This window comes from Vigna umbellata, chromosome 8 (genome assembly GCF_029865625.1).
Source record: "Vigna umbellata cultivar VRB3 chromosome 8, Vumbellata_1.0, whole genome shotgun sequence".
Classification (NCBI taxonomy): domain Eukaryota; kingdom Viridiplantae; phylum Streptophyta; class Magnoliopsida; order Fabales; family Fabaceae; genus Vigna; species Vigna umbellata.
In genome coordinates, this window is record NC_142172.1 from 31,795,506 (window position 1) to 31,812,648 (window position 17,143).

Below are 17,143 nucleotides of genomic sequence, written 5' to 3' on the forward strand. Positions count from 1 at the left end.
GAAAAATAATACGTAATAAACATTACATAATAAATTTATTTTAAAATTGTAAACAAAACTAAATAAATATATATTAATGACGTAGTAAATGTAAATTATTTAGTTTTTTATTTTAAATATATATTTATAAATTTTAGAAAAGCTTGTCATTAATAACAATGATTTAATTATTAATAATTATATATATTTAACGTTAGAATTAATGGTATTCAACTGTTCGATCTTAATAATGATTTATTTGTTTGTCTCGGTAATAACTAATTATTCAGTCTGTAACTCATTCCGACAATCATCAATATAGTTAATTTTTTTTTTAAATTTAAAATCCATTTAAACTCCACTACTAACATTCTCATATTGATAATTTTTAAACATTATATTATAAAAAAATAAATTGATTATATTTGGGGGAGATTGAAAAAAAGTTTATAAATGATTTTTTTTTCTCGTGTTACTCACGTTGTATCAAATCAATCGTATATCATGCAATAAAATAATGTAACAGAACTTATGAAAGTTACAGTGTATGTTTATGACAAGTTAAAATTGAAAAAAATAATAATTTAATTGTAATATTCTTTTCAATATGCATAAAGTGAATTTTATTTCCTGTAAAAAGAAAAACCTTTTTAATCTGAACACTATTTATTTTTAGTTAAAAGCGTGAGATTTTCCTGTTACACGGAATAGATTGCCCTTATCCTATCTCTCGTCCTGTCCACGTTGTCAATGTTCTATCCATTACAAACAACGTTCAGAAGCAGAAAGAAACCCAGGTTCTTTGTTTGCAGCTTTTCTAGTTACCACACTCGCGCCATGGCCACGAAACCCATCTTCCCTATCCAATCCAATTAAAAATCCTCACTCTAAACCACTTCTTCAAAAAGTTTCTACAATTTCTCAATCCCAACCATGGCCTCGTCGTCGCTCTGTTCCTCCTTCGCCCCCAAAACGTGGAACCCGCACGCACTTTGTCACCACAAAACCCTAACTCCATGGGCTTCAGCTTTTCTTCGCGGAGACATCCAGCTCCAGCCGCCGTCGATTTCCGGCACACGCCGGAGCAGGATGCGTCGATCGGGTGTAGTAGCGTCCCTCGGAGGATTGCTTGGCGGCATATTCAAAGGCGCTGACACGGGAGAATCCACGCGACAGCAATACGCGGCAACCGTTAACATTATCAACGGATTGGAACCAGAGATTTCCGCATTGTCGGATTCGGAACTGAGGGAGAGGACTTTTGCGCTTCGAGAACGCGTGCAACAGGGCCAATCTTTGGATTCTATCTTACCGGTGAGTTTGTTTTGCTTGTTGTAGTTTATAAGCGGTGTTTGAAATCAAATGCAGTTGCTCTTGATCGTGATGACGTAAGTGAAGTAAAGTGTGTGTGCGTGTGTGTTGCAGGAGGCGTTTGCTGTGGTGAGAGAAGCTTCGAAGAGGGTTCTTGGCCTCCGACCCTTCGATGTCCAGCTTATAGGTAAGTCTTTAGTCGATGAATAGTTGGTCATGGAATTGTACTGTCATTGAAAATAGCTTACATGCAGTTAAGTGCTTTTGGTGTTGTTCTCGTGAAGTTTTAATTAAAATAACTGACGCAGTAAAATTTATATTGAAGGTTAACATAGGTCCCCCCAAGTAAGACTCCAATTCTGGTTGGAGATCAGTACCAAAAACTTTGGTGGAATTGTATCTAAGTTTTGTACTTATTCTATTGCCTTATACACGTTGTTATGTACTCTAGCTCGTACTATTTGGCTTGTATATTTATGCAGAAAAGAAAAATTCGTGAATATTGTTCGTTTGGGTCTTGTAGGAGGCATGGTTCTTCATAAGGGGGAAATAGCTGAAATGAGGACTGGAGAAGGGAAGACACTGGTTGCAGTTTTGCCTGCTTATTTAAATGCATTGAGTGGGAAGGGAGTTCATGTTGTGACTGTCAATGATTATCTGGCTCGGCGGGATTGTGAGTGGGTTGGTCAGGTTCCACGCTTTCTTGGATTGAAGGTTGGCCTCATTCAGCGTATGTCTCGTATTTCATTTCTTCCCTCTCCTCTTTATGTCTGTATTCTCTCTATCTACATCTATATTCATCCATTGTTAGTCAGTTGGGGTTTGGTTGTCGGTCTGCCTGGGTAAACTTCTTAGTAAGCACTTTTGGAGAAAGAAAAAGAAAAAAATAAAGATGAGAGCGATTAAATTAATTTTAACTTATGAAGAAACTTATTTCATTTTTCCTCGTTTTATTCTTCTAGAAGTTCTCATGGAGACCTTTATGCAAAAGGCATTGTGTTTCAAACTTTTGTTTTGCTTTGTTTCCCTCCACTCTATTTTCATTTCTGAATAAATGTCGATTTATTCCTGACTTAATTTGTTCTTGGTTTTTGTTTAGGATTTATATGTTTCTTTTCTTTTTCCTTTTGTTATCAACTGAGCTTCTTTAATATGCAAACCATTTTGAATCTATTCATTTATTGCAATCTAACACATGATACATTTGTTGGCAGAGAACATGACAAGTCAGCAAAGAAAGGAAAATTACTCATGTGATATAACATATGTCACTAATAGTGAGCTTGGTTTTGATTACTTGAGAGACAATCTTGCCACGGAAAGTAATTTTTCCTTTATATATTTCTGCAATATGCTTTTTAAATTTTGATTTCGATCCTTTTAATATCGTGCTGAACTCTTCTGAACTGTGGAATGTACAGAGTGTCGAAGATCTTGTTGTAAGGGGTTTCAATTACTGTATCATCGATGAGGTTGATTCAATTCTTATTGATGAAGCTAGAACACCACTTATTATATCAGGACCTGCAGAGAAACCCAGTGATAGATATTATAAGGCTGCAAAGATTGCAGAAGCATTTGAGCGAGACATACATTACACTGTAAGTCTGCTAAATTATGTTTACATTTTGAAATTTAATGTATTATGTTTATCAGAGCAATACTCTATGTTTCTCTACTGATACCTTCTCTGCTCATTGTAAGCTTTATGTTTTTAAAAGTCTCATTATGTATAGTTAGGAAATTTGGTCAGATTTAATTAGAATATGGCAACAAGTTATAGATTGGGACTGGATTTTCATTGGTTAATATTAATATTTTTATCCCTTGATATGGACATTACAACAATGGCAAGTGAAGTTCCTTCCTGATTATTAGTTTTTTTCCTTTTGGGAGGTATACTTACTTTGTGAGAGGAGATATTTGTTTGACTTATTCTTAATGAGATCTCGATTCTGTCTATGGTTTCATTAGATATCTTAATCTTGCAATCTTATTTTATCCAGTTTCACCATCACTGTGAACCACAGTTAGATTCAGGTTCATTATACTTTTTAGTTATTGAGAGAATTTGGGTTCTCTATTCTCGATCTAGGAAAGAGCTCCCAGAGATTTCTGTATCTTTTGGAACATGTAAGAGCAAATCAATCAACTTATTGATATTAGAATACTCATACAATTCTTCCTGTATGAATTCTATTGGCGCCAAAAATGATACATTGGAAGAATCATTTGAGTCTTCATATAGGTGATTGTTATGCTTCTGCATAATCCAAAAGGAAGAAATATCTTTGAGAGCATGGACAATTTGTTCAAATTGTTCATAACATAACATTATTAAAACAACTAAATGTAATTATTTTCCATTAATTATTATTTTTATCCTTCAATTCAAACTGGACAACAATGCTTAGTGAAATTCATGTGTGATTATTAATTTTTTCCCTTTTTCATGGTATATTTTGAGAGGAGATCTTCGTTTGCCTGGTCTGTGATACACGGATGAGATGTTTGAATTGTTTATACTATTTTTAAACATGTATAAATTAGATAAAAGGAATATTTATCCCTGCTTTTCAATGGAGTTTATGGACCTTTTCTATCTTTTCAAACATCTACCTGTCTGGGGGTGGGGGAAATTGAAAGAAAATATGACCAGACTAGACCTAGGTGAATGAAAATGAGGGAGAAGATAAGAGGATATGATAACAATCAGCACGGTATGAAAAGAGATAAAATAAATGAATATGTTATTGCTCACACTGTCCAAAAACTATAGAGGAGAAGAACCTCTCACTATACGGGATACAATGGCCTCAGTACCAAGTCCCAAATTTCACCTTCCTTTGTCGCCCCCACCCTCCCCTTCCTACCTCCAACTCCCCTTCCTACCTCCAACTCACCTTCCACTCAACAATTCTGTTAAGATACTATTCATTGGGTTTGTGTTGTTGGACTCCACAAAATAGGTTTCCACTTCTTCCTTTCATACACCTTGCTGCCCTTTTTCCTTTAAACTTTTACTCGTATCACTCATCTCCCATAATTTTCACCTTGTCCCCAAGGTGAAGTTCAGGGAAGTAATTCCCCATCTTTTGTAGAGATTCCCAAGAATTTTCACATGATGGCATACCCTTTCATTTGACTAACACTTCCGGGGCCTTGCCTTCTCCTTCTCTAAGAGCTAGAATCTCTTCTGGTTGCATTTCTAGCTCCCAATTTTCAGTTATACACAGAGGAAGTGGCTTCATCGTTACCTCTGTCAACACCATTGGATTTAATAAGGAAACATGAAAAACTGGATGGACCTTGCTACCTTCTGCCAACTTCAATTTATGAGCTACCTCTCCCACACTTCCAGTTACTTCATAGGGCCCATAACGTCTAGGATTTAGCTTTTGATTGATTCTCTTGGCTAATTTTTTAGCTTATAAGGTTGGATCTTCAAGTAAACCTAATCTCCAATCTTGAATTCCACCTTTCTTCTAAACTGGTCTGCTTGCTGCTTCGTGCGGTTTTGGGCTTACAATAAGTGATCTTTGAGTTCAGTCAACATCTCCCAACTTGAAAGATCTATTGGAAGTTAATCCTTTGCTTTTTAGAGAAATCTGCAATACTTTGCTGGTCATAGACTCTCCCTTATCGTCCTCTTCTTTGCTACTTCCCGATTCTTCCTCTTGTGATCCTTCAATGAGTAGAAATCGATAGAGTTTCAATTTGCAAACATGATCGCAACCGTAGGTTTCTCCACATTTAATACAGACCCCCTTTCGACTTCGTTCTCTCAATTAAGCTTGAGAAAGTTTCCTTCCACTCAAGGGTTTCTTCTCCCCCTGATCTGCTTCATTCATCTTGCTGCTCGTTCCCTCCTTATTTCCTCCTCTTTCCCTTCTAGTGAAACTGTGAGTATGCCTTCCCATTGTTTTCTCCATCAATTTCTTTTCTGAATTCATCAGCCCCACTTTGCGCAGAGCAATATTCTTCTCTTCCAGCAACAAGGCCCTATCCATCAACTCCTCAAGAGACCCAGTCGTAAATAACTTCAATTCGGTTTGAATCTCTTCCTTCAAGCCGGTGAGGAAGATTCCCTTCAGCATTATTCTCTTCTTTCTTCAATGGTGCGGACGCACATTCAAACTTCTCCTTGTATTTCATTACAGAACTGGTCTTCTGCAGACGTAACAGCAGCCCAAAAGGATTTTGCACCTGTCGCAGTTGAAAGCATCGGATCAACGCACCTGTAAACTCCGCCCAGTTGGGTGCTTGACTCTGTTCTGCCCACCATTGGTACCAACTGAGAGCCTTATCTGCTAAGGCTATCACCATAGCTCCAATTTTTCATCATCTTCTACCAGATTGAGTTTGAAATACCTTTTAGCCCTCACGATCCAGCTATAACATCTTGAAATATCAGAATCTGAAGTTTGCACCCTCTGAAAACACGTGATGACTCACGACTACTAGTTCGGGTCGTGCGGCTTGCATTGTCTTTACTCTCAAGTTTGCCATCAAGAACATTGTGTGTCCCCCTCCTCCTTTGCGAATGGCGCTTGCAAGGCCATCCTCATTGTGACCTCCTGTGGGAGAGGATCAGATTTTTCAACTCAGCCAATTGTTGCTCTAGTCCTTCCATATGTTGCCCCATTGCACGACGAGTCAGTACCATGCACTCCTAGAAGTGAGTGGTCTGATACCAGCCTCATATAATAACACAAAAAACAATGAAAATGAAAGTATTCCTTTCTGTATTCAGAATTTCTGAGTTCATACAAGGAAAGCACCAAAACGAGAGAGAATATTAGTCTCTCTGCTCCCAAAAGTTCCCAGGTCATTCCCGCACCCACCCCCCATTCTCCCTCTCTCCCCTCTGTTCTAACAGAAAGATACCCACACGCTCTCATATCTTCCATGTCAACTATTCTGTTATTACAGAATCAAGGGAGTGTGCTTGTGGGTCCCCAAGTGATGGGTTTCAACCTCTTCATCTCACAGACCTGATGGATTTTCCTACCCTGCCCTTCCATTCCTTCATTCGTATCACCTTGAAAGTCATCTACCGTGATTTTGAATTACTTTGATCATACAAAATCATAAACTCTAAATATTATATATAGCAGAATGCTTATGTGAAGCTAACAGAGCAATAACTTTGATATGCAAGTTAGTTTCTATTTCATGGTCTGTTGAAAATGGGAAACAAAGTTTGCTAGAATAAACATGAGTTTGTGGAGGTCTTTTGATTATTTTTGTATTGTGAATGTTTGAGGTTCCTAAATTTTCATCTTCACCTTAACTTGTTCTTATATTCGATGACAGGAGACATGCTTAATTTATTATAATAAAATTGCATCTTTGAATTTTATTATTATTACTGAAATTGTCATTGCAGGTGGATGAAAAACAAAAAACAGTTCTACTTTCTGAGCAGGGTTATGAAGACGCTGAAGAAATTTTGGCTGTCAAAGATTTATATGATCCACGAGAGCAGTGGGCTTCATATATCCTAAATGCAATAAAAGCAAAAGAACTATTTCTTCGGGATGTAAACTACATAGTTCGTGGAAAAGAGGTCTTTATTGTTGATGAGTTTACTGGCCGAGTCATGCAGGTATTTCGAGTTTCTATTTGAATTCATGGCAATAAACAATTTAGTGAGCAAAGGCAGAGAGAATAGTTGCGCCAGCAGTAGCAGTTTCTTGATCTACATTTGGTATAATTATTATTATAATCGTAATTATTATTAAGATAATGGAAAAACTTTGCTTTATATATTATGGCTTAGAAAAGTATTAAATGCTAACTCAATGCATTGCGTTGTCTTTTACTGGATAACTTGTGATTGTTACTCGGCATTAAAAGCATTACTATTTAATTATTGATACTAAAAGAATAGTTGCAATTAATATTCACTTAGTTTCTGCAAGAAAATCATATACAGTCTACACCTGGATTATACTTGACCTCCGCAATTGAATTGCAAATTAATAGTGATTCTATCTTAGGATACATTTTACGTTCTGCCCTTATCTTTAAACAAGCTGCAGTGATCTGGTATATACAAGGATTCTTTCTTTTGCTCGTGATTACAATGTCAAACCTTGGTGTTTACGTTACTATCTAATTATTGTAGAGTACCTGTCTAGCCAATGGCAATATCTTTCATATTACTGGCACTCACTACCACTTCTATTTTGAGAAAACAAATAACTAAACCTATATGAAGAAAGAATGTCACGTGTTCAAATTTCTGAGAAGTTAATTTGGTATAAGTAATTTTTATTTACTCATAGGGGAGAAGGTGGAGTGATGGTCTTCACCAAGCAGTTGAGGCAAAAGAAGGGCTGCCAATTCAAAATGAAACTGTCACGCTGGCTTCCATCAGTTACCAGAATTTCTTTCTTCAGGTTGGAAATGTCATGTTTGAGCTGGTTAAGTGAATCATCATTTCAGAATTTCGTTTGCATTTGAAATTTCCTTGATGCTCTCAACTATGTACCTCTACAGTTTCCCAAACTTTGTGGTATGACTGGCACTGCAGCAACAGAAAGCACGGAATTTGAGAGTATTTACAAGCTTAAAGTTACAATTGTGCCAACAAACAAGCCTATGATAAGAAAGGTTTCTTCTTGTCATTAATTGTGCAACACTTTAATACTTTTTGCCAAATGGGATCATCTGTATTCCAATTCCTGAACAGGAGGAATGATAATATATTTATTACATATATATATGTGCAACGTATGTGTAAATTATTATAGTTTCGAGATAGTGTGGATGGATTACTTCCATTTAAAGTTATGTTCAGAAGCCTTAATGTTCATCTTAGTAGATTTAGTTTGTACATAATAAACAGTATTTATAAATTGCTTGTTGTTTGTTTAGTTCCTAATCTTTAATTTCTTTCACAGGATGAATCTGATGTAGTTTTTAGGGCAACTTCTGGGAAATGGCGTGCAGTTGTAGTGGAAATCTCTAGGATGCACAAAACTGGTCGCCCAGTGCTTGTTGGCACGACTAGTGTTGAGCAGAGTGATTCTTTGTCGGAGCTATTGAAAGAAGCTGAAATTCCGCATGAGGTAAGGTCTCTCCTATTTTGTTATACTATAACTTGCAAAAATATATTGAGGCCCCATTTACAAGGTATACACTTTCTTTCTTTACAAAAAATAAAAAAAGAAGATGAATCATATTTTTCAAGAAAGGCTTTTTCACTTCCTCAAAAGAACTTGATAAGTTATACATTTTTTTTTTCTTTCTATACATCTCATGAAACAACATTTTAGCATTCATTTTTTGAGATTTATATTATATTTTAAGGTGACTTTTTGAGTGTTTAAAAAAGTTTTTTTTTTCTTTTTAATATTAGTTTATGAAGTATCCACCCATTTTTAGGTGTTGGCTCAAATGTTTGAGCTGATGATACTTTTTTAATCAGAAATCAGGTCAGGGTTGGTCTAAGAAAAAACATTTCTCAAGCAAGAGGAATGTTTATGCTTCATGGATATTGTGTCATTAGAATACTTTGTTAATGATACTTGTTTCAAATTATTTTTGTTTCTTAAAAGGTAGCCTACTCATAGCCTAGGACAAGCTTTGGTAACACGGGCCATCTACTCATCCATTTGATAGAATGAGATGCTACCATTTTTTTCTTAATATTTTTGGGTTTATAATGAGTTATGTGCTTCCTAGGTTCTTAATGCGAAACCAGAAAATGTTGAGAGGGAAGCAGAAATTGTAGCTCAGAGTGGTCGTTTTGGGGCAGTGACAATTGCAACCAATATGGCTGGTCGTGGGACAGATATAATCCTTGGTGGTAATGCTGAATTTATGGCACGGTTGAAACTTCGTGAGATATTGATGTCTAGGTATTCTTTTATTATGGAGAATGTGTTCTACCATCTACTTGTTGCCTTCAGATTGAGTATTATTTAAAATGATATTTGGAAGAAAAGGGGATAGGCTTAGTGGGGGAGGTGAGGATACTTAAAGGGAGATGCTGCCTGGGGTGGGCTTTTAGTGAGTGAGATGCAAAGTTATAAACAAAAGTGCTTGAATGGAAGTGTGTTTTCCCGTTTATGAGGGAAAGAAAAGAAAAGAAAAACTTGTCTGAAGTGAAAGGAGTGAGGTGGTTGTATGACGTGGTTCGGGGATTTCAAGCACCTGCTATTGTGTGTGAGTAATGCCTCTGTATTTACAGGCAGGCGTATTGTAACATGTGTATACGTTGGTTGCACAACCTCACTGTTTTCTGGGATTTATTCACAACTTTAATTGGAAGACATATTCTGATTGCTCCTATACTGTGGTTAAAATCCTCGAGCCTGTTTTGTTAGATCTTAAAGTAAAACTATTTCTAAGTTATTGAAGTCATCTTACCAAGACAAGCATTACATTTATTTTCTGTGACTAAATGATTGCAGAGTTGTTAAGCCATCCGAAGAAGGTTTTGTTTCAATAAAGAAACCTCCACCCTACAAGACATGGAAGGTATGGTGTTTTTCTTTTAAAGTATTGATTGTGTTACCACAATTATGGTGTTGTACACTGACATACTCTTGTTTACTCTTTAGAAGGAGGATGTTAGCAACCTATTCTTAGATCAAAATGTGCTATTTACTATATTTGAAAAGCAAAACTAGAAAAGGGTATTTAAGACACTTTAAGAACCTTTGAAGCAATTGGGTAGACGAAAAGATGAGTTTTACAACAGTATGCAATATGGAAAGAAAAGAATGGCATGCTTGAACCAGGCTTTTGCTAGATCATCTTTGACTGTCAAAGAGGTGCGGTAATGGTTAAAAAATGGTGGAAAGAACATGGGTTGGTGTTATAAATAGGGAATTTTGGATGTCTGTAGAAAAAGAAAGCTGAATTCAAAATCTTTTTTGTTTTTCAAATATATTATATTTCAAAAAGGTACCCCCTAAATCTATGTTGCTTTAGATGTTAATTTGCTTTAAAAAGTGTTGCATGTTTATATGTTTGCCTCTACATACTTTCTGCAGTACTTGTTTTGAAACTCTGCATATATCATTATTCAGGTGAATGAGAAGTTATTCCCATGCCAGCTATCAGATAAAAATGAGAACTTGACCGAAAAGGCTGTTCAATTAGCTGTTGAAACATGGGGCAAGAGATCATTAACTGAGCTTGAAGCAGAGGAGCGCCTATCCTATGCATGCGAAAAGGTGACAATCGGTGAATGATAAATTTTCTTTTGTAATTAATGCTAAAAATTTGAATGTTTTAGCAACTAGTTTAACTTTCTTGAGACAAGTAAATTTTTCTTTGATATATCACTTTTTTGTGAATTTTAATTTAGTATATAAAAATTGTCATTATATATTTTTATGTAGGGCCCTGCTCAAGATGAAGTCATTGCCAAGTTGAGAAATGCATTTCTGGAAATTGGAAAAGAATACAAAGTCTTCACTGAGGAAGAGAGGAAGAAGGTTTATTTTTCTTAACTAATACTTCTCATAAGTTGCTGTTGATTAACTATTATTATGACTGCAGGTTGTGGAAGCTGGTGGACTGCATGTGGTGGGCACAGAGCGACATGAATCACGGCGAATTGATAATCAGGTTTTCTTTTTCTTACCTCCTTTTCCTTGTTGGGTTGAAAGGAGGGAAGCAGGGATGGAATTGGTTTTGGACTTTGTCATCTGGATATCTCTTACCTGCTTCTTTCATCTTGTGGCTATACTAGCTAATCCTACCTTGGCAAATAAGTATTTGAACTTGAAATGTTGATATTTATGCATAAAGTTGCGTGGTCGAAGTGGCAGACAAGGAGATCCAGGTAGCTCGCGCTTTTTTTTAAGCCTTGAAGATAACATATTTCGCATTTTTGGTGGAGATCGAATTCAGGTAATGCATTTGTTGTGCTGCTGCAACAGTAGGAATTTATTTGCCCAAAACTTGATTATGTTAAGATTGTAATGTGTACTGTGTAGGGCTTAATGCGAGCTTTCAGAGTTGAAGACCTGCCTATTGAGTCCAAGATGCTGACCAAAGCATTAGATGAAGCCCAAAGGAAAGTGGAGAATTATTTCTTTGACATTCGGAAGCAGTTGTTTGAGTATGATGAAGTACTTAACAGCCAAAGAGACCGAGTTTATACTGAGAGAAGGCGAGCCCTTGAATCAGATAATCTTCAGTCTCTTCTTATTGAATATGCTGAATTGACAATGGATGACATTTTAGAGGTAAGCCTGCCAAAATTATGGTTCTCTTTATACCTTGCTGCATTGTCTAACTTGATAATGCAATTATGATGGATTAGGCAAACATTGGTTCTGATGCTCCAAAGGACAGCTGGGATCTTGAAAAACTAATTGCAAAAATTCAGCAGTAAGTGAAGTCTTTTGCCCTTATGCTTGATGCCATGCTTGATTTAGTTATATGCAGAGCCTTTTACTCATTCATATAAACTGATCTGAAATGGTTATAAATAAGAGGTAGCACTGCTAAGTGCTTTCTGCACAAACAGTTCACCAAATCTCGAAGCCTATTTTTTTCACCCTCTGTGACGTCATACTGGATTGGAGAAGTTAGAATTGCCCCTGAATTTGCAAAAACTAGCTGTTTTCATTGAATTGGTTAAGTAGGAGCTGTTTTGGTCACATTGGTACACACCACCTCATTATGATAACTTATTGATTACATGGTGCAACAACCCAGCAAGAGAAAAAAGGACTTAACTGTTTTGACATTATTGAATATTTTGGTAAAAATATATTTTCTAGAGTTATAAATACTGGATTATGTATAGAATCAAAATATCTTCTAATTTATTAATTTAATAAACTTGTTATTAAAAATTATGAGTGCTTTCTTTGATTACTTTATTCAATTTTTTCTTCATAAAATCCAATTAGATCATTGATTTAATAAGTTGAAACTGTGACCCCACAACTGTTCTACTTCACTAATGTTTTACTTTCATTTTGTATTGGTGTTAAATGGTAAAACATTTAATTTTTTCCTTAACTAAGATTTTCTCGAGCAATCTTAATATCATCCTTCACATTATCCTGGTCCACTCAGGGAGGGAATTAAGGGACTTTTTTTTTTTTTTTAAATGTCTGATTTCTACTTGTAATTACAAGGATGTCACCTTGTTTTCATTTAGTTCGGTTTTCAGAGAGTTGTCCAAAGATACAATAAAAAGCTATTATTTTTATGATTTCTTATATAAACTTGTAAAAACAAGAAACAATAAAATAAAATGTCGTTTTTAAATAAAAATAAAATATTTTCTCAAACCAACATATTCCTAACTTTCCTATGTCAGCCTAGAGTCCAAACTTGTTAGAATCGCTGCAGCGGAATTGTTAGCGTGGAATAACAAACCGAGAGGGTTTTTAATACGAACGTGTGCCTTTTAATTTCTACTCAATTAAACTTACCAAGCAAATAATAAAGACAAATAAAGAGAGTAAGGTTGAGAGAAATTTGCACAGATGATTTTATCCTGATTCAGATCACTAGGATCCTACGTCCAGTCGCTTATCTCAAACAAGATAAACCTTTTTCACTAACACAACACTTACAAATATTAGTCACAAAGAAAAACAATTTGTAAGAGTTTAGAAATACCACCTCTCTTGAAACCACAAGAGATGAACTTACACTTCCTTTGAATCTTCACAAAGGATGATACCACCTCTCTTGAAACCACAAGAGACGAACTTACACTTCCTTTGAATCTTCACAAAGGATGACCACCTCCTTCGAATGCTTCACGAAGGATGATTCTCTTCCACGCACTTCCTCGGACACACCAAGGATGAACAAGCTATTCCTCTGTCACCGCAATAGCACTTCAGGACTTTGCAGACAAGAGTTTCCTTAGCTTCAACAATCTCACAGAGTTCTCAAAGAGTTCAGAGATCTTTTGCACAAGGGAAGAGTTATTTTTGAGATAAAGAGTGAGCCATTTTATAGACTCAGCCTAATACCCTTCCATTCTTCGAAAACGGGCCATCTAACGCATTTAATCGATTAACATAAATATTAATCGATTAATAATGAGTACAACGGCTAGTTTTTCAAATCTGAAACCCCCAACGGCTAGTTTTTCAAATCTGAAACCCCCAACGGCTAGTGTTAATTGATTATTCTCAGGAATAATCGATTAACTAAATAAATCAAATATAAATTACAAGAATCAACCCTAATACATATTTGAGCACTATTACATCAACTTTGATTATTATAAAAGCTTTATAAAATACAGAGATCTTCAATTTGTCTTTGTGGATCTTGACTTGTGCAAATATGTTCATCATCAAAACTTCATCTTTGATTTTTGCTAACAAAACTGAGAAGTCAAAATAAGAAGCGCTCTTGGATATCTGTATACATTCCTATTTTGTCCATTATGATTTTATGCATTATTGAGGGGTTTCTATTTGAGTTTAATAGACACGCTTTTTCAGTGTCAAAGTTATTGAATTGATAATCAATCAAATGTTGTCTTTGATATAACTTGTAGTTGTTGATTTATTGTAGAAGGTAACAAATTTATAGAGTAAACGTGATGTTCTCTTCCTTATTTAGGTACTTGATAAGAGTTTAGTTTCTGTGTGTGTATGTATGTTCTGTTAATGTAATTGAGTGATAATATAGAATATTTTACAGCATAGATGCATCTATTTATGCATTTTATAATGCATGTTTTCGGCCAATCTGGATATAACAATTAAGCTGAGAAGATATTTATGTTTCATCAGATATTGCTACATGTTGAATGATTTAACCCCTGATTTGCTGAAGAATAAGTGTTCGGACTATGAACAATTGCGGAATTATCTCCGTCTTCGTGGTCGTGAAGCCTACAAGCAGAAAAGGGTCAGTTTAACGATTATTGTTTAGGAACTAAATCAATCATTCTCTGTGTTCCTATAATTAAAACATCGGAGAGGGAGGACAACTAATTAAACTTTTTACTCTTTAAAAAGGGGTATTCTTCTAGTACGTATTTTATTTATGTCAAAATTATAACGAGAGAAGATGGGAATATAAATTTTAATAAAGCTTAAACATTTAATAAGTTGCTGTCTAGAATTTTCCTTTTCAATTACTTTAATGTTGGCTATAGGAAATGGTGGAGGAACAAGCAGCAGGCTTGATGAAAGAAGCAGAGCGGTTCCTGATCTTGAGCAATATTGATCGCTTGTGGAAAGAACATCTGCAAGCACTAAAATTTGTTCAGCAAGCCGTAGGGCTACGGGGATATGCGCAGCGCGATCCACTTATTGAATATAAACTTGAAGGCTATAACCTTTTCTTGGATATGATGGCACAAATTAGAAGAAATGTCATATATTCCGTATATCAGGTTTGCTTTGATCCAGAGTTTTAGTGCTTTCCACCTTAAACGTTATTGTAGTTTTTATACCTGCTTCGCTTTTTCTTCGAACTTTTGGCAGTTCCAACCTGTGTTGGTAAAGCAAGATCAAGAAAAAACAGAAAATGGAAAATCAGGAAAACGTAAAGCACGCAGTCGGGTTAACCCAAATCCTGATCCAGTTGGCACCATCGAGCCTTCAACATCAAGTACAGCGTCCTAAAACGGTAATCAAGACTAGTATTTATCAAGAGTTACTGAACGAGAGGAATCAACGAAAGCTTCAGTTAGTTCTCAATGTTTGTAGAATTTATTGTAGAGATTTTCATATGGTCAAAATAAATTTATAGATGTATAGTAATTCTTAAATTTAGGAGAAAGAATATATTTCTTATTATTTGTATGCTTACATACAAGCGCTTATGGAATATTTTAAGAAATAAAAGTAGCTTATTTTTACGGAAGAAATCCCTAAAGAAATAATAGCAAGATACAAAAACATATAATAAATTAAATACAAGGAATTAATATCTAAAATTTCCTAAAATATATTTTGACATTCTTGAATTAGTGTTTTTCATTCCCAGTTTAAATAAAATTCTTTCAAAATTATTGCTACTCGGCAAGCTGAACTTGAGCGTACACATGAAATGCAAATCAAGCCACGTTTATCCATCTCAATGTGTATGTTTTTATCATGCTGCAGTGGATTGTGGGTTATAATAATTGTAAATTTATTATCACAATATAACTTCATAGATTCATCTCATTTTATCTTAAGTCTTCCAATATATTTTTCAGCCATAAAAATTCATATATTTCTTAGGCCATCTCATTTTATCTTAGGTCTTCCAATATATTGTTCAGCCATAAATTTAGCCATAAAAGTTCATATATTCCTTAGACTATTGTTCGAGGTTCATCCCACTTTATCTTAAGCCTCTTAATATAATCTTTAACCATAAAGTTCACGTATTCCGTAGAATATTGCTCAAAATTTTGCTTTAGTAAGAAATATAGTTATTACACTTTGTTTTTAACTTTTTCGAGTTACTAGGTTTCCATTAAGAAAGATATAATATTCAATAATTGACCTCTTATCCACAACTGAATATGCATAATCAACATTTGTATATGTCTCAAGATTAGTATTCTTATTTCTTTTGAACAGAATTCCTCTTCCTAGAGTCCATTTTAAATACTAGACGATTATAAATGCAGTTTGTAAATGTGTTTCCTTTAGTTGGTGTATAAATTGGCTAACTAAGCTCAAACAAAGGCCTAGTGTAAGATAGACAAATGAGTCTTCCCACAAGTCTTTAGTACATTTTTTTTTATCCAGAGAAACATCCTCGTATGTACTTCTCAACTTTATATTTGAATCAACAAGTATATTTTTTGGTTTGCAGGTTGTTTTGGATGTAGCAAATCATAAATGTATTTTTGTTCGGATATGAAGATTCCTTTCTTGGAATGAGCTACTTCAATTCTCAAAATATTTTAGCTTCCCTAAACTCTTGATTTTGAATTCCTTGGCAAGACATTGGCTTAACCTTTTTTGGTCCTTTCTATCATTCTGAGTGATAATTATATCATCCACGTAAACTAATAATATTGTTACTCCCTATTGAATGAGAATGTTTGATGAATAAAGTGTGATTTACTTATCTTTGTTTATATTTAAGACTTGTCATAACTTTGGTGAATCTCCCAAACCATGTTGTAAGTAACGGTTTCAACCTGTATGGTGTCTTTTTTAGTTTGCAAATTATATTGGCATCCATATGTCCCGTATATCAGGTGGTATCTCCATATATATTTCTTCTTCAAGATTCCCATGTAAGTATGCATTTTTACATCAAATTGTTGCAATTCTAAATTGTAGTTTGTTGCCAACGATAAAATTATTTTAAGTGTGTTCATTTTGACAATTGGTGCAAAAGTCTCTAAGTAATCCACTCTATATGTTTGGGTGAACCTCTTAACCACCAACCTTGCTTTATACCTCTCAATAGTCCCATCAGCATTGTACTTCAAAGTATAAGCTCACTTGCACCCAACATTCCTTTTTCTAGGTGGTAAGGTGACCAGTTGCCAAGTATTGTTTTTCTCTAATGCCTCCATCTCCAATTTCATGACTTGTTTCCATTTTTTGTCAATTAATGCCTAAGATACAAAAGAAGGTGTAGTTGTAGTGTTTCGGCTTGTGAGAAAGGTTTTATGGATAATAGAGAATTTTTCAAATGATAGATAATTTATCAAGGGGTAAGGTTGTTATTTGGTGCATGTTCTGGTCCCCTTTCTAAGAGTAATTGGGAAGTCTAAATTGTGATCTACTTGTTCAACTGGTTTTTTTAGAAGGAAATTCATCACAAGCAATAGAGTTAGAATTTATAAGATCAAAGGGAATTACTTCAGGAAATGTTGTAGGATTGGATTCTTGAACATGAATAGATCTTGGAATGGCCTACTAGCTTGCCAAGTATTGCTTTCCTC

General features: G+C 35.0%; 1 protein-coding gene across 1 annotated transcript; it reads left to right on the forward strand.

The window, feature by feature from the left end:
- The first annotated feature begins 728 nt into the window (after window positions 1–728).
- Window positions 729–15,106, forward strand: AGY1 (Albino or Glassy Yellow 1). The gene is made up of 20 exons (XM_088096150.1): window positions 729–1,293; window positions 1,405–1,477; window positions 1,814–2,020; window positions 2,505–2,607; window positions 2,711–2,891; window positions 6,680–6,898; window positions 7,581–7,694; window positions 7,795–7,908; window positions 8,199–8,366; window positions 8,983–9,158; window positions 9,714–9,780; window positions 10,335–10,481; window positions 10,650–10,745; window positions 10,810–10,878; window positions 11,062–11,163; window positions 11,250–11,501; window positions 11,579–11,646; window positions 14,031–14,148; window positions 14,399–14,638; window positions 14,730–15,106. Exons 1-20 carry the CDS (start codon window positions 913–915, stop codon window positions 14,868–14,870), a joined length of 3,036 nt encoding a protein of 1,011 aa, XP_087952276.1. The 5' UTR covers window positions 729–912; the 3' UTR covers window positions 14,871–15,106.
- The last annotated feature ends 2,037 nt before the right edge of the window (window positions 15,107–17,143 follow it).